The 16,628-nt window shown below is 52.7% G+C and overlaps 8 protein-coding genes across 8 annotated transcripts; 5 read left to right on the forward strand and 3 right to left on the reverse strand.

The window, feature by feature from the left end:
- Window positions 1-67: 67 nt before the first annotated feature.
- On the reverse strand, window positions 68-1,180 carry BO87DRAFT_365601 (Voldacs domain-containing protein; the record flags this gene model as incomplete). Its single annotated transcript, XM_025621803.1, has 2 exons — window positions 821-1,180; window positions 68-731 (listed from the first exon to the last, which is right to left on the reverse strand). Exons 1-2 carry the CDS (start codon window positions 1,084-1,086, stop codon window positions 68-70), a joined length of 930 nt encoding a protein of 309 aa, XP_025476613.1. The 5' UTR covers window positions 1,087-1,180.
- Window positions 1,181-1,325: 145 nt separating this feature from the next.
- BO87DRAFT_341311 (uncharacterized protein) lies at window positions 1,326-2,461 on the reverse strand. Its single transcript, XM_025620690.1, has 2 exons — window positions 2,257-2,461; window positions 1,326-2,205 (listed from the first exon to the last, which is right to left on the reverse strand). The coding sequence occupies exons 1-2, from the start codon at window positions 2,270-2,272 to the stop codon at window positions 1,682-1,684; spliced, it is 540 nt and encodes a 179-aa protein (XP_025476614.1). The 5' UTR covers window positions 2,273-2,461; the 3' UTR covers window positions 1,326-1,681.
- Window positions 2,462-2,583: 122 nt separating this feature from the next.
- On the forward strand, window positions 2,584-5,353 carry BO87DRAFT_379292 (serine/threonine-protein phosphatase 2B catalytic subunit). The gene is made up of 5 exons (XM_025623999.1): window positions 2,584-3,193; window positions 3,283-3,614; window positions 3,673-3,930; window positions 3,986-4,896; window positions 4,947-5,353. The coding sequence occupies exons 1-5, from the start codon at window positions 3,076-3,078 to the stop codon at window positions 5,008-5,010; spliced, it is 1,683 nt and encodes a 560-aa protein (XP_025476615.1). The 5' UTR covers window positions 2,584-3,075; the 3' UTR covers window positions 5,011-5,353.
- A 140-nt stretch (window positions 5,354-5,493) lies between these two features.
- BO87DRAFT_341316 (uncharacterized protein) lies at window positions 5,494-7,557 on the forward strand. Its single transcript, XM_025620691.1, has 3 exons — window positions 5,494-5,891; window positions 5,966-6,101; window positions 6,163-7,557. Exons 1-3 carry the CDS (start codon window positions 5,525-5,527, stop codon window positions 7,502-7,504), a joined length of 1,845 nt encoding a protein of 614 aa, XP_025476616.1. The 5' UTR covers window positions 5,494-5,524; the 3' UTR covers window positions 7,505-7,557.
- A 50-nt stretch (window positions 7,558-7,607) lies between these two features.
- On the reverse strand, window positions 7,608-8,396 carry BO87DRAFT_365615 (alpha/beta hydrolase; the record flags this gene model as incomplete). Its single annotated transcript, XM_025621804.1, has 1 exon — window positions 7,608-8,396. The coding sequence occupies one exon, from the start codon at window positions 8,394-8,396 to the stop codon at window positions 7,608-7,610; it is 789 nt and encodes a 262-aa protein (XP_025476617.1).
- A 2,049-nt stretch (window positions 8,397-10,445) lies between these two features.
- Window positions 10,446-10,748, forward strand: BO87DRAFT_409232 (uncharacterized protein; the record flags this gene model as incomplete). Its single annotated transcript, XM_025626231.1, has 1 exon — window positions 10,446-10,748. One exon carries the CDS (start codon window positions 10,446-10,448, stop codon window positions 10,668-10,670), a length of 225 nt encoding a protein of 74 aa, XP_025476618.1. The 3' UTR covers window positions 10,671-10,748.
- Window positions 10,749-11,369: 621 nt separating this feature from the next.
- Window positions 11,370-12,651, forward strand: BO87DRAFT_399833 (DUF3759 domain-containing protein; the record flags this gene model as incomplete). Its single annotated transcript, XM_025625474.1, has 6 exons — window positions 11,370-11,385; window positions 11,518-11,646; window positions 11,717-11,957; window positions 12,238-12,283; window positions 12,315-12,596; window positions 12,628-12,651. The coding sequence occupies 6 exons, from the start codon at window positions 11,370-11,372 to the stop codon at window positions 12,649-12,651; spliced, it is 738 nt and encodes a 245-aa protein (XP_025476619.1).
- Window positions 12,652-13,061: 410 nt separating this feature from the next.
- BO87DRAFT_140714 (SPX-domain-containing protein) lies at window positions 13,062-15,188 on the forward strand. Its single transcript, XM_025618113.1, has 3 exons — window positions 13,062-13,229; window positions 13,307-13,361; window positions 13,463-15,188. Exons 1-3 carry the CDS (start codon window positions 13,216-13,218, stop codon window positions 15,149-15,151), a joined length of 1,758 nt encoding a protein of 585 aa, XP_025476620.1. The 5' UTR covers window positions 13,062-13,215; the 3' UTR covers window positions 15,152-15,188.
- The last annotated feature ends 1,440 nt before the right edge of the window (window positions 15,189-16,628 follow it).

Genomic DNA, 16,628 nt, shown 5'->3' on the forward strand with positions numbered 1-16,628 from the left:
TCGGTTTAAGTAGAGATAGTACACAAGCAGAGACCAAGAAAGAGAGCTGGATAGACCAACAAACAATCTAATCCGTCCTCCTCCACTTCGTCTCCTCCCCACTACCATCCCCATTAACACCCTCCTCCCCATCCACCCCCTCCCCCTCCCCTTCCTCCCTCTGCCTCACCGTCCCCGCCCCAGGCCCCAAAGGCAACGTCGGCTCCTCCCCACCAGCAATCCAATTCCCCTCCTCATCAAAGAACTCATGCATATTCTCCGCCGTAATCCACCCCGGACTCCCCTCCACCGGGGGCGGCAATCCACCCTCCGCACTCCCCATCGACACTAACCCAGACTGAAACGCCCCCCCTTCTTCGTAATCATCCTCGTCCTCATCGCCCGGTTCAACCGGATCCGGATGCAGATTCGAGCACGCCGACACAGCAGCGTAGAGGGTCTGGGTGGGCGTTTCGGGCTTTTCGTCTCCTTCTTCAGCGGCGGCGAGGGTAGAAGATTCTCGAGCGGGGGTCTCGGGCACAACTGTTACGGTGAGGGCGTCTTCTTCGTCGTCGGCGGAGGAGTAGGAGGAGGTAGTTGGGTTGGCGAACTGCATGTATAGGCCTTGGACCTGGGCTTGGACCTGGGATTCTGTGTTGGGGAGCTGCAGGCGCTGGATGGCGTGCAGGGAGATGGAGGGGTAGGGGATTGAGAGGCCGGTGTTGGTTGTGGGGTTGTGGAGGAGGAATTTTCTAGTTGGTTATCATTTCTCATTAGTATGGTTTGCTTTCTCGTTTTGGCTATTGTATTGGTTTTGGATGGAGGATGGGAGGTTACTCACTCAGACGTAACCCATACGTTCACGCCGGGAATGACGATCTCCTTGTCTTCCGCTTCTTCGGTAGTGCCGTTTGCGGTGGAGGCATCGCGCAGAGCGCCTAGTGCTGGGACTGCGAGGGCTTCGCGCTCCAGGAGCACGAGTTTGCAGTTTTGGTGCTGCGAGTAGAGGATTGGAGGGCCGGAGTGGAAGGAGCTTGGGGTGCGGGATTGGTGCTCGGCGAGGGGGATGAAGGTTGTTGTGTCGGGGGGTGCGGTGATGGATTCCATTTTGGGGTTCGGATTTGGTTGTTTTCGAGGTGGGAGGTTGAGGATGTGTGGTTGGTGGTGAAGGGTGGGAAAAAGAGAAGATGATGGATGGAGCTTTGCGGGCGGAGCAAAAGTTAGATTATCAGTAGCTGCTGGTGATGGCAGTTGATATCCGCCGGGCGGGTGGGGTTCTGTCTACCACGGTTGGTTTCTACGTCGTTTCATAATTTGACTAGGTGTACTTTTGTGGAAGATTAATGGGAATATTGGATATTATTATTTCTGAGGCTAGATGAGTTTGTTGTGAGATTGCTTGAGCTAGTTGCAGCGGTACCGCATGGTTATATGGCTGTGCTCTTGTTGGCGCAGGTCGCGCACTGCCGCGGTTCAGCTGGTTCAGATGCAGAGCGCCCTGCACTGGTGATCTCTTGCAGAATACGGTGCGCACAAGCTTGAACTTTATCGTGGTTTGGGACGAAGGAAGTGCGCTACTATCCCCGCCAAAGCAAGGGCCCATAGCATCCACCTGCAGCGGTTTCAGCGGCCATGGCGCGGTTTATGGCCTTCACCCAAGCTATCCCGGTATATTGTATTTCAGAACATCATCGCGCAGCTCTCATTTCACGTCCAGACCACCAAACGCTCTATCCAGCTCTTCGCCTTCGTCTCGCGGTACCATGGAGGGTAATGCGGCCGCACTGGGGTCGGAGAACGAGCTGTCCAATAGACTGGGTTGAGGCTGGCTATGTCCTCTAGGGCCAGCGGCCGAGTTTCTCGGTTGAAGTAGTTTCTCATCTCTGTCAAGCCATCCTGGAGCCACACGTCGCTTCTCTGCGAGGTCGCGCTGGGTGATTGAGTCCTCCCAGCCCCGGATTGCTTTCTCGGCATCGGCGCGCGTCCTGTTCAGGTGCTGCTCGAGGGCGTTGCAGGAGGCCAGAATCTCTTCTGGAGAGGCGGCATGCTCGCCACTGGATGATACCACGTAGCGGGGTTTGACATCGGGGTTACTTGGGTCGACTGTTACTGAAGGGGGGATGGTCGAGGGAACGGACTTGTAGGTGTAGGGGAGAGTGACGGAAGTGGGGAGGTTGATGAAGGGGGAAACGGTCAAGGGGACCTGAGCCAGCAGGGGATGGGGACCTGTCGTTAGTCAGTGATAGGTCAAGACAGAAGATGAAGGAGGGTACTGACGATAGGATTCATACATGATGAGTGATGGGTAGTATACTGTAAACTGTAAGAACTGATAAGCTAGAAAGAGAGGAAACAAGAGTAATCAATGATGGATGAGATTCCCCGCGGACGGCGTAATTAATTACAGGGACTGTAACGAAGCGGAATGATCCGCCGGCTGAGAATTACCGTATTTACGGTTGGTTCTGACGTCGAGTGAGACTCTCTTTCTTGCAATGAAGAGAAAAGAGATTAGATTGAATGAATCTTTAAATACGAAGAGGGGGAACTAGTTAGTTAGTAGTATTTATCTTACACGATAATTGGTTTATTCTTCCGAATCATCTTTACTAGTGGCTCTCTGCAGAAAAAAGGGTGGTCAGGCAGTCTTTTCAGCCTCTTATTATTCTCCAGCCTTGACGATATCGAGCTGGAAGGCCGACCATCTCTCCTATTCGGGTTGCACTGCCCGGCGCCTCTCTCCATCTTCCCTCACTCTTCGCTCGTCCCTCTCGCCTTGTCCCTGACCCACGCTTTAGCCTCAATTTTTCCAACCCTATTTCGCTCCCCTCCCCCTTGTCATCCTTGGAATCGCCACTTCGGTAGGATTCTTGGTGACCCCCGACCAGCTTGTTCCTTACAACGGCCAGTCCTCGCGATCTCCGCCTGTCTCGCGTGTGAAATCCAATCCCGCCGCCGCTTAACCCCCCACCAACAACTGGCCTCCGCGCTGGTGTCTTTCCCCTTTTCTTCGCCTCCTCACAACCCCCCGGGGCACGACGTTCTTGCGATTTCCCCAGATCCAAGATCTACGTCTTCCCTATCACTTAAGTCACCATGGATCGCACTATCGCGCGTGCGGTGACGGATAAAAAGCCGGTCCCGGAGATCGACTTTACGTTACATGTTATGGAAGATGGCACTCAGGTGTCGACCATGGAGCGAGTAATTAAAGGTAACGCCACAATGTCTTTTTCTCTCTCTGCCTTCCCTCTACTTAACTATCTGCATGAGCGCTCTCCTAATCACTCTATGGTCTTTCAGAGGTGCAAGCGCCGGCGTTGAACACCCCGCCGGACGACCTGTTCTGGTCTCGTGAAGACCCTTCTAAGCCCAACCTGCAGTTCCTCAAGCAGCACTTCTACCGCGAAGGTCGTCTCACTGAAGATCAGGCACTATGGATTATACAGGCCGGTACTCAGCTCCTCAGGGCTGAACCCAACCTGCTGGAGATGGATGCGCCCATCACCGTGTGCGGTGATGTTCACGGACAATATTACGATTTAATGAAGCTCTTCGAGGTCGGCGGAGATCCTTCCGAGACGCGCTATCTCTTCCTCGGTGACTATGTGGATAGAGGTTACTTCAGTATTGAGGTTCGTGTGATCGCAAGCTGTTTGGTAATTGCCACACCCACTGACTCGCGTGCTACAGTGTGTCCTGTATCTCTGGGCTCTCAAGATCTGGTATCCGAATACGCTCTGGCTCCTGCGGGGTAACCACGAATGTCGGCATTTGACGGACTACTTCACTTTCAAGCTCGAGTGCAAACACAAATACAGCGAGCGCATCTACGAGGCATGCATCGAATCGTTTTGCTCCTTGCCGCTGGCGGCGGTCATGAACAAGCAGTTCCTCTGTATCCACGGAGGTCTCAGTCCCGAGCTGCACACTCTGGAAGATATCAAAGCGGTATGTTATGGGCCGAACACTACATCTGGTGGACTGCTGGCTGACTTGGCGACAGATTGATCGCTTTAGGGAGCCCCCGACTCATGGCCTGATGTGCGACATCCTCTGGGCCGATCCTCTGGAAGACTTTGGGCAGGAGAAGACTGGTGACTACTTCATCCACAACAGCGTCCGTGGATGCTCGTATTTCTTCTCATACCCCGCGGCGTGCGCTTTCCTTGAAAAGAACAACCTTCTCTCCATCATTCGGGCGCACGAGGCACAGGATGCCGGTTACCGCATGTACCGCAAAACACGTACGACCGGTTTCCCCAGTGTCATGACCATCTTCAGTGCTCCCAACTACCTGGATGTCTACAACAACAAGGCCGCCGTCCTGAAATACGAGAACAACGTTATGAATATCCGACAGTTCAACTGCACGCCTCACCCGTACTGGCTCCCCAACTTCATGGACGTCTTCACCTGGTCGCTTCCCTTCGTCGGTGAGAAGATTACGGACATGCTTATTGCCATTCTCAACACCTGCTCCAAGGAGGAGCTTGAAGATGATACCCCCACGTCGGTCTCGCCCACCGCCGCACCCCCCTCTCCTCCTGCGGCGATGGATATCGAAAGCAGCGAGTTCAAGCGACGTGCGATCAAGAACAAGATTCTTGCCATTGGCCGTCTGTCGCGTGTATTCCAGGTGTTGCGTGAAGAGTCCGAGCGGGTCACCGAACTCAAGACCGCTGCTGGAGGTCGTCTCCCAGCGGGTACTCTGATGCTGGGAGCGGAGGGTATCAAGCAGGCCATCACCAACTTCGAAGATGCTCGCAAGGTCGATCTGCAAAACGAACGTCTGCCCCCGTCGCAGGAAGAGGTCATCCGGCGCAGCGAAGAAGACAGACGCATTGCCTTTGAGCGGGCGCATCATGAGGCAGAGAATGACGCCGGGCTAGCGACTGTGGCCAGGCGGATTAGCATGTAAGTGAAGCAGAATGATCGTTCCAGACCATCATACTAACGAGTTTCAGGTCGGCGGGATCGGGCAAGTCTCGGCGACAAAGGGATGCTACTCGGGACTCTCGAGAAGCATGAGCGATTAGGAAGTAACTGGGTGTTCCATCTGAACCAGCATCTTTCGAAGCGGCATGCAGAGGTACTGCAATTCGGGGTATGAACTACTCCGTGTATGGGTGGACTATATACTGTCACCTCAAAAATGTCAACGTGGTGACAGTTGCAATGAGTAGCTCCTATACTCTGTCGCGAAAGATTACTGTATTGCATAATGGAGAGGTGGACGGGGGGCTTTGTGTAATTCCTGCACAGCAATCGAGCGTCCGTGACGACTCGACCATGAGTTGATGAATCGATACACCATGAATTGAGCTGTTCGTATTGTACAGGCTAGTTTATTAAAATAGTCAATTGATTACCGTCGATTATTGTTACCCCAGACTCCATAGCCTACGCTTATAATAAGACTAAGGTATAAGCTACGCTCCGCCAAGACCGCCGAAAGTCCCGCGCCAGAATCTCCGACCGGCCCTGCCTACATCCTCCACCACTTCCTCCCCCATCCCATCCCTCTTCACCAAACACGCAGTCAATGCCTCCCAAACTCCGCGGCACGCTCTCCAAGAGCTTGTCGCAGATCCAAGACTCCTCCTCTTCATCCTCCTCATCAGTCTTCTACTGTCCGTCCTGTTCCACCTGGCGCCGCTCCCTCTCCTCGCGTCGAACCCGACTACAATTACCACAGCAACAACATCAACAACAATCATGGGCATCCTTGCAGCGTAGCGGCATTGCGACCACATCCGTCGTCCACACAAGACATATCCCTCCCCGACTGAAGGATCTACATGAAGCTCTGAACCGAGTCAAGGATGTTGCGCCGGAACAGGTGAATTTGAGTCGGTTGCAGCTTGCGTTGAGGGGATTGGAGAGTGAGAAGCCGGTTGTTCGAGTTGCTGGTATGTCTTTGCCTTCTCTCCCAGCCAGTGATAGATGTTTTGGTCGTTTGGGGTAATGCTAATCATTGGGGCAGTTCTGGGTTTGAATGATGCGACTGCGGCGCGCAGACTCGTTCGGTTGCTGTTGGCGGACCCGTTGAACTCGAGGGAGAGCTGGGAGGATGCGTTGGATGCGTATGGTGAAGATACGGAGAGGGGTTTGTTGATTCGGTAGGTCTACATTCACAAACACGCATGGCATTATGGGGAGCAGGCACTAAGTTATATGCAGGTACGGTGAAGTCTCCGAAACAATCCCCAACGATCTCCTCCCTACGATCTCGGTCCCCTCGCCCATTTTGAAGAAGGGCAATTTGGAAATTCTCGTTACGACGCTTGGTGCTGAGTCGGCTGGCGTCGCGGACGCTACTCATTCTCACCCATTTACGGCTGACACCTTCCTCGTGCCTACGGTTACGATCCGCACGTCGCATTCCGGCCGGCATAATATGGTGCGGTATCCCGTGCATCGCAGTATCGTGTGCGGTAGCGGTGTCGATGGATTTTCGGCGTATAGCGGGTTGATGGCGCGGTCGGACTTGAGGAAGGAAGCTGTGTCGGTCTTTGGGGCTATTGAGCTGGCGGTCACGGAGCCACAGAAGTACGATGGCCGGGTTGCGTTTGTGGATATTGACAAGGCGGATGAGGCATTGGCGAAGTTCCGTGAGTCGGTGCAGAATGCTTCTCTCTACGAACGTGGCTGGAACAGCAGTGGTGTGCAGCCGGTGGTGGACTGGTTGTCTTCGCTTCGAGCTGAGGAAGGGACGCTGGATCCGTCCTTGCGGACGTTGATCACATCTCTTCTGGATGCCGCGGAAGCGGGTGCCGCCGCTGCCGAGAAGAGGAAGCTGCTGGAGCAAGAAAGCGGCGCTGTGTCGTGGGAGACTCGCGATGTGCTTGAGCGATCCGTGTCTGAGTGGGCGGAGCGCGGGCACACGGAGCTCCGCAGCTCGCTCGAGGAAGGGTTCGCCAGCAAGCCGTGGCGCGGACTGGCGTGGTGGAAGCTGTTCTGGCATGTGGACGACGTCGGAATGATCACCTCGGAGATCCTGGACCGGAAGTACCTGCGCCAGGCCGAAAAGGAGGTCATCTGGACTGCCGGCCGGTTCCAGCAGGCCGGATTGACCGATGCGACTCCCATGCAAGAGGAGCAGACGTCCTGGCCAGCGCAGATCGCGACTAGTCGTCGCCGGCTCCTGGAGACGACAGTGCCGTCGCTACAGGCATTGGCGCAGCGTCTGGTCTTCTTCAGCATGTCCACAACCACCCTGACCTCGGCATTGTCGGCGCTAACCTACGTTTCGCTGCCGACTGCCACCATCTACGAGACCTGCACGATGGCCGCTATCGGACTGATCTACTCGCTGCGCAACCAGCAGCGCAAATGGGAGTCCGCGCGACACTGGTTTGAGAACGAGGTACGCGAAGACGGCCGCACCGCGCTGCTGGAGACAGAGACGCAGCTGCGCGAGACCGCCCGCGAGGGTGGCCGACAGGTCGAAGAGGTGACGGCGGAGAAGGACGCCAGAGAGACAATCGAGCGCGCACGCACAGCTCTGGAGGAGGTCAACTAGCCAGCAGATAGGTATCTAGTTTAAGCATGTCATGTACAATAGACTCATCATCCACCTTCCACATCTATACAACCCTTCTTCCACCCCATATTCACCTAACTATTCAACTAAGTTCAACACTCCCCTCCGGTACCCCCTTATAACTCCTCAACCTCCTAGCCAAAAACTCCATCACAGGCCTCATCTCCTCCGCATTCCTCGGCATCCCATCCCCACGCCTCTTATACCTGCTCACCTCCACAAACTCAAACCACTCCTTCGTCCTCCTCACCCCAGCCGCAGTAACCGCCGTACTCCTCTCCCCTCCATCTTCCTTGCCCGCAACTATCAACAACGGCGTCCTACTCTTCCCACTTCCAGTCGCAGGCGCCTTTCCAGATAACCCCACCGGCGCCCCAATCGACACCACACCTCCCAGCTCCTTATCCCCATCCTCACCCCCCAAAGAAGTCCTGAAATGCCTAGCAACCTCCAACCCCACCATCCCGCCCTGCCCGATCCCAAACACCACAATATCCCGACCCCTGTACCCGCACTTTTTTAACAGTGTGTCGACAATCACCTCCTTAATTATGGTACTCGTGGAGCGCGTGAATCCTGCGTCCATGTCTAGGTCCCCTGCTGGGCTGAATGTGATGTCGTCGCCCCAGTGGAAGCCGCCCAGGTCGAAGGGGAGCGGGGTGGGGGCTTGGAGTGTTAAGACGGTGGTTTCGGGGAGGTTGAGGGCGCGGGCTAATGTTGTGAGGTTTTGGCTTGTGTCGCCGAGGCCGTGGAGGAGGAGGAGGATGTTGGGGGAGGGGTTTGGGGAGGAGGAGCTGGTGGTGGAGGGGGGCGTGATGGTTAGGGTTAGGTGCGGGGGGAAGTGGGAGGGGGTAGGGGGGTTGGGTGGCATTTTGGGGTTTGAGTTGGGTGGTTTTGAGGGTGGTTTTGTTGTTGGAGATGGGTAGGTAGTGTGGATGTTGTGATGTTGTGGTTGTGGTGGTAGAATGTAGTGAGGTTGGCGGGGTTGGTTGGGTGTTGTTGTATTTGTGGTTGTGGTAGTGGTTGTTGTGGATAGTTCGTGGAGGATATAATGAGATATGTGTAGGGTATTCAGTGTATAGTATGTGGTTTGCGTGTACAGTTCAGAGTGGTTCAAAGAAAAGTAGTATTGTTGTAGTGTGATAGAAGGTTGTTGGTTGAAGTTTTGAAGCTCAAGCAGTTAGTTGCCTGTTTGGGACTAGTGCGTCAGGGACAGTCTGTTGGTTCAGTTGGTTGTATTGACTGCATGTGTGCAGGTTAAATTATGCATCTATGCACATTTAATTTACTCGATATAAGTGTTTATTTTGTCATCTTAAATAAGATTCTTGGCTTGTTTATATCTATTGCATACTTTCTTGTGTGTACAACTAAAAAACTTGATCACTGGTCTAAAACACAGCCATGAGATGTACCTAGGCCCATCACCTTAATGATATCTCTCGGGAGAACAGGGCTGCTGTGCTTAGATCAGTGTCCAGACTTAACTACTTGACATGGTCACTGCCTACACATCTAGGTGGCATCCTTCAGGCATCCAGATGTTGATCTTCTTTATGTCTTGTCCCTTTCAATCTGCGTCCCTAGCTCTTTAACTTCCTCCTCACGCTATGTTCTCCTTTAATTTGCCAATTCTCTGGCTGCTGTCAAGAAAGGCTCATTAGGAGCCAAAGCGAAAGTACTGGAGGAATACTGCCAGGATCTGTCATTATAAGCAACGACCAGGTTTGAACTTCACGATAGCATGTTGCCATAATAGAAATTGACCTGAGTGCTCTTTAGTATGAGCAGTATAGCACTTTCTCTACTACAGTCACGTATAGTAGTGCCATATACCCTACTTCAGTCTATTTTGTACTGATACAGATTGAAGTGTTGATATTGCTAGTATCGATGGAACACTGAGAAAGCAAATCAAAACCTACCATGATCGCGATGACTTGGCAATACTCCATGATGTCCATTCTAATACTCTCATGCATGTTTCTGAGCATATTACAGGCTATCAATTCATCATTCAATTCCAGTATACGGAAGAGACAAACTGAGTATAGCCAAACAAGCCTTGTAAGGCAGCAGGTTGAAATGACACACTTTTATGAGCAACTTTCATCATCACTGACAATTATTCCAGACCATGTCTATAGTATTGAATGCATGCACAGGATTATTGCATATGCCAGATTCATGTGTGTCTTGTCATACAACAAATGCACATCATTGGAGGACATTAAATTCACATGTTGAAAGTATATTTATTGCCGGATGACCACTTTCCCGGAGCCGAAGATATCACGCAAATGAGGCAATGAATAGCATACATTTCTAGTTGACTACGGAGTACACTCACCGAACTCCTCAAGCGCTAAGTGAAACAACACATCACTGACTATGACGACATAATATTCTCGGCAGGCGGGTGCCATTAAGTGAGGGATATTATTAGTACAGAGTAAATTTTTTGGTGAAAGAACAGATGGTATCCAGCCAAGCCACACACCGCCACCACGCGGTGGGATGAAGCTGCGCCACAGTGAGGGGCATTACTTTTCGCACTATTGAGGAAATGACCAGATCGGGCAATGGCAGTGGGGAGATTCCACCGATTCCACCACTTTTTGCCCACTCGCCCGATTGTCCGAGACCCAAAATAGAATCCCAGTTTGAGGTGTGAAGATTGGAGGCTCTCTAGCCGGCTGAAAGTGTTTGAGACTAAGTCCCTGACACTTGTCTGTGACAGCTTTACCCCGATACTCCGTCGATAGACTTATAGATATCACCCAAAAGGCGGGGGAATCACTTACCCTCCACCTGATATTCAGACAAGCCTCACCAAGACGCGAAGCTGACCGGGTCGACCGGCTCATCTTGCGCCCGCCAAGCCTGGGCAAACTGTGGCTGCGGCGCTAAATGGGCCAAAATGGATTCGCCCAGACTTAAGGCTGAGGAGATCCCCATCTCGACCCAGTCGCCCAGCAATAACATCGTGGTTCCGACCCTGGACGCGTACGTACGCACTCTTGCTCAGGCGATGATCCGGATGGTCGTTGCTCCAGGCCGTGAGGACTCCAACTGGCCTGCAGGAGACCACGCAAGGGCATCTGCATGGCCCCCAAAACGACAGCAGGAACATTTCACTAGATAGATGGTGGTAGCCTATCGCCATTGTAGCCTGTACGCGGTGCAGACATTCGCTGCCTCGGCCGTAAGAATTGACAAAGAGGGGCACAGGATCGATGCTCACCCAAACGTGACCACGGATCCCCAACCGGAGATACACGATTCCTCTTACATGATTGGAACCTGATGTTTCAACTTATTGAGGCTAGTAACTTACCCCTCGACTGCCCCTCCTGGGCAATTCCGTGCCCATCACATCGCTCCACGAGGCTGTGGCTGGGTGCTTCTCGCCCTCACTACCGCTCAATTATTCGGTCTCGTAGCGTCTAAGCGATGATCTGTTCCAATCAAATCCCGATCCATCTATCCCCTCCAAGCGCTGCCTCCTTTGCGCAGTTTCAGCTGGCCTGTGTCCACTCCCTTCACTGGATGTGATCTTCCCCTCGATCCACCCTTTCACAGTCGGGAGCGAACCATATTGTTCTTTATCCGACGCCCCTCAAGACTTTCGATGCATTTCCGTGAGGTTAGACGGTGGGGCACTCTGAGGATGGTCGATGGAGGGGCGCCCCAAGGGAGCTGAAGATGCTGAGTAGGGTTGTCTAGGCAGCACATATATAAGATGCTCTGTCCCCTCCCATCCAGACCTTCTCTTCTCTTCCTCATCAAACACTCAACTTTTTACTCTACCTAAAACCCTTTACTACTTCATACATCAATCATCATGGCCTGGGGCTGGGGTAAGTTACATACTTTCTTACACTTTCACCTTTCCATCTGGCCTGACAGGGTTCCCCTGTCTGGTCTTTGGCCTCGTGCCTTCACCAACACGACGTTTATCAGGGCCTTTAGTAATTAACATGGGTCTCTAGATCAATCCGACGACGCTCACCGTCAGGTGTACGAGAACAAGCACGAGGGCCACCTGTCCCACGAGCTCCTTGCCGGTGCCGCTTCCTTCGCTGGCATGAAGGCCTGGGAGGACCACCAGCGCAAGCAGGGTATGCATGCCCCATTCAGAACCATTTCAGCCACGTGAAGTTTGCCATGCTAACCACATCTGACCTACAGGCAAGCCCGTCAGCCACGCTTTCGCCAAGGAGGCCCTTGCCGCCGTTGTTGGCGCTGAGGTCGACAAGCTCGCCGAGACCAAGGGCATGGACGAAGTCGACAAGATCAAGGCCCGCGAGCACGCCAAGAAGAACGCTCACCACATGTACGAGGAGCACTACGAGCGCGGACACGGTGCCCCCGAGTTCGACCCCGGCCGCTTCCCTCCCCCTGACCGCTTCGAGGGCCGCCGTGGTGGCTGGTAAGAAGCCTCTTTGTGTGTGATGGGAAACCAACTGGATTTGGACCCTATCATCAGGGGTTGATACGAAGATGGATGGTGGAAATGAAACGAATATGATCATGGATTGAGAGCGCTGGTAACACGGCCTCTCCTGCATGTATTCTTATCTAATAAACCAAGATATCCAAATGAATTATTTATTATCTCAATGTGAAACAAACGCTTATCATGCGCTTCGTAATCCATACCAAACAAACAGTAGAATCATGGAGATCTTGCCCCGGAGACGAATATGCAGGATTCCACCCGTTCAGGAAAGCTCGCGGATTATCCATGCGTTGACGGTGAGCGCAAGGGTCTGTTTTGGACGCATAGATGCAAGGTGTGCGGGAAGGCGACGGGCGCATCACCCACATGGGCTTCAAAAGTTGTAAGACAATGTTTAATGACAGCTTAACAACATCAACATCAACATTCACATTCAATGTCGCGAACCAGGCAAGTCGCCCAGCTCAAAAAGGGGTAATTACCCAAGCCGGGCAGGTTATCCACGGAACAACGACCAAACATCAAACATCAAACCTCGGGATTGCCTTGAGGGGGGCGGCGAAAGGCGGTCTGGCCCTACCTTTCCTCTTTCACTCACATCGGAACCGGGTTCATCCTGAAACCAAACTCCAATAGGCAGATTAATCCGGCGGCGAGCAAATGAGCTCATCGCATGCAGCACGTGCAGCCATCGCAGCCTATCAGATGCGCGCGCAGTCCGATTTGGGGCCTGATTGACCAAATGGAAAGGGCATGAATCGGCTGGCTGGCTTGTCTCGCACGATGACGAGTTCAATCGTATCTCAAGGTTTTCCTACATCGATTGGGAGTTCATCCTAGTTCCCTTCGCTTCTTGCCCCCTTGTGTGCCCTGTCTTGGTTTGCTCTTTCTCCTCTTCCTCCTGTTGGTCCGGCTCGTAATCGAGATAATAATGACCGTCCCGGTTCCAGACTATTGGGTCGCTTGATTCGAACAGGAAAAGAAGAGCAGCAAAAGAAAGTTTTCGAGGCGTCGGCTGCTCCTACGGGAGCTGAAAGTTTCTCTCGTCCTTCGTTTTGCCTGTTTAACTATATATGTCTTAATACTACTACTACTACTAGCTCCAGTTGTCGTTTTCTCGCCGTGACTCGTCGCCAATGCGATCGTTGCTTCTGCTATATACTCTCGTGCCCGCCGTTTGCTCGTTTGCGTTTAGTATCATGCCCGGCTATAGCTCCATTTGCTCACGATGAAATTCGCCAAGTTAGTTTCATTCCTTCCAACTACCTGAAGCTTGTGTGTGAGAATCCAGAATAACCGGCTGTTCGTTCTGAAATTAGGGAGCTGGAACAGCAACTGGTTCCAGAGTGGCGCGCCAAATATCTAGATTATAAGGTCAGTATATCCGTTGCCGTACTGACGTTTTTTTCTTTTTATATTTTGATTTAAGCTACAATTTGGATGCTAACGGGTCTCTTGCTTTTTTTACCTTCTAGACCGGCAAGAAGAAAGTCAAAGCGATCTCTCGCGCTCTTCAAAAAACCTCTCGAAGCCCCAGTCATCCCTCTCTTCAACAACACAATGCTTCCGCGCATGACGACCAAGATGACCGTCCTGCTGGTTCTGATGGTCCCTCCCACATTCCTTCCACCCCTATAAGAAGCAGTGGTCCTACGCCACGCTCACCGCGCTCAGGCTCTAGCCGCAGCGAGCGTCAGCCCCTGCGTGTACCCGGCTCTAGGTTTTCAGGTGTCATTGGAAGCTACGGAAGTATCGTTCCCTCTCCTCCGCTGAACGCTGCATCATCGGATGTCGCCTCCCTTCGACTGCCAGATCCCGCGATCGACCCAAAGCATAATGACTACTCGTCGGAGAGGGATGCGGAGCAGACCAGTGTACCTGAGACACCGTCGCCGGTGATGTCGCGACATGCGAGCACACGAACTGCGACCAAGGGCATAGTTCAGCGGAGTCCTACGACGCCCCAGAAGGATCATAAGCGGAATGCAACCCCAGGCCCTCCAAACCGGAGAGGTTCGTTGCTCCAGCGCGTCCTGTCCTATCAGGACTGGGATTCCCCAGAGAAGCGTGGAGCGGATGGATCTTCTGAGTTCGAGAAGCGCCAGGACGAGTTCTTCGCCTTCTTGGATAGCGAGTTGACCAAAATAGAATCCTTCTATCAGATGAAGGAAGAGGAGGCCGCAGAACGCCTCAAAGTGCTTCGTCATCAGCTGCATATCATGCGGGACCAACGCACACAGGAAGTTCTAGGTGCCAAGTTGGCCCGGCCAGAGAAAGAAGGAATGCCAAAGTCTCATGCATTCGGCCCCCTAGGTGGCCTCGCTGGCTTCGGCATACGCGGTGCTCTCACTGGACGTCATTTCGGGAAAAACTCTAAAGCCCTTGCAGAGTTGGGCACCCCTTCAGCAGCCTTACAAGGACAGGATCCCGACCATACGGTGTCGCGTCGCGATTTCATCCGTCGGCCCGAGGACCCGACCAACAGCGATGTATCCTATCGCTCCGCTAAAAGGAAGCTGAAGCACGCGCTTCAGGAGTACTACCGCGGTGTGGAGCTGCTGAAGGCGTACGCCTACCTGAACAGGACTGCTTTCCGGAAGATCAACAAGAAATATGACAAGACTACTAATGCGCGTCCTACGCAGCGTTATATGTCTGAGAAAGTGAACAAGTCGTGGTTCGTTCAAAGCGAGGTCACTGAGAATCTGCTGTCCGCTGCAGAGGACCTGTACGCTCGTTACTTCGAGCGCGGCAACCGCAAGATCGCCGCTTCGAAATTGCGCCACACTATCAATAAATCCGGAGATTATTCTCCGTGCACGTTCCGTGCCGGTGTGCTCTTGATGGGTGGTGTCCTGTTTGGCGCTCAGTCATTAGTATATGCCGTGCAGAACCTTCATGATCGGGATGGTGAACTAAAAACTTACACAAGCTACTTGCTACAGGTCAGTATTTATCGTTCTGAGTGCCTGCTGATAGCTAACTGTGCACAGATATATGGGGGCTATTTCCTCGTTGTACTTCATTTCCTACTGTTTTGCCTAGACTGTATGGTCTGGACTCGGGCCAAGATCAACTACGTCTTTGTGTTTGAATATGATACCAGGCATGCATTAGACTGGCGTCAGCTTACTGAGGTATGGTGCTTTATCGTGGTTTTTTGATTGTGTCTGACTGTAACAGCTGCCGTCATTTTTCTTCTTTCTGCTGGGTCTCTGCATGTGGCTCAATTTCATGTCAGTTAATAGCATGTATATATATTGGCCTGTTGTCCTTGTCGGCTTGACCACGGTCCTTCTTTTCCTGCCCGTGCGGACACTGTACCACCGCAGCCGCAAATGGTGGGCATATTCTAATGTGAGTGAAGCCGTCCATAGCGGGTCCTAAGTCACTGCTAACGAATCTAGTGGCGTCTGCTTCTGGCAGGGTTCTATCCGGTTGAGTTCCGTGATTTCTTTCTGGGAGACATGTATTGCTCCCAGACATATGCCATGGGTGTGAGTAATCCGGTTGTCGTACGCTTAACGTGTTGTGGCTAATTTGTGTTAGAATATCGAATTATTTTTCTGTCTCTACGCACATTATTGGGGTAACCCTCCCCAGTGCAATTCTTCGCATTCCAGGCTGCTTGGGTTCTTTACCTGCCTACCGGGCATTTGGAGAGCTTTGCAGTGTCTGCGACGTTACGCAGATACTAGGAACGTCTTCCCGCATTTGCTGAACTTTGGCAAATACACGTTCACTATTCTGTACTATGTCACTCTGAGCTTGTATCGCATCGATAAAGCGGAACGTTTCCAGGCTACGTTCATCACCTTTGCGCTGCTCAACGCCGTGTATGTGTCGGTTTGGGACCTTGTCATGGATTGGAGTTTGGGGAACGCCTACGCCAAACGCCCGTTGCTGCGTGATGTCCTGGCGTTCCGTAAAGCATGGGTATACTATGTTGCGATGGTCATCGACGTTATCGTGCGATTCAACTGGATCTTCTATGCCATCTTCACGAAGGATATGCAGCACTCCGCGTTACTCAGCTTCTTCGTGGCGCTGTCAGAAGTCTGCCGACGAGGTATCTGGACGATCTTCCGTGTGGAGAATGAGCACTGCACCAACGTCCTGCTGTTCCGGGCGTCCAGGGATGTGCCTCTGCCATACCAGGTCTCCCTCCCGCCAGCGCAGGTTGACCAACAAGCAGATGGTGTGCCCCTGGAAGAGCAGCAACCGCAAGCACACGATGTGGAGCACGGCACCCCGTCCACTCCAGGCATGTCGGTCCGCAATCGCGGCCTCTCCCGTGTCGGCTCGTTGCTGGCTTCAGCGCATGCACAGGACTTTCAGCGGAAGAAGCGTCCGGGCCAAGATCCAGGTGACCAGCCACTCCGTGGCTCAGAGGATACGCCAGATGACTCCACTGACGACGAATACCATGACGGCAGAGCCTCCTTGGACGATGATGTGATTATGGAAGAGCTTCCGTTCCACGAAGAGCGAAACTAGAGGGGAAGCAGACGGTGACTTATGGGTGACAACTTGCTTTACGATTTCTTTTTGATGGCATATATATACTTATTACGATAGATATGATACATACTAACATATTAGAGGCATGCGATAGGAGTTAATGGAGCACTACAGTACTAC

The sequence above is a fragment of the Aspergillus neoniger genome (assembly GCF_003184625.1).
Source record: "Aspergillus neoniger CBS 115656 unplaced genomic scaffold BO87scaffold_31, whole genome shotgun sequence".
In the NCBI taxonomy this organism is placed as follows: domain Eukaryota; kingdom Fungi; phylum Ascomycota; class Eurotiomycetes; order Eurotiales; family Aspergillaceae; genus Aspergillus; species Aspergillus neoniger.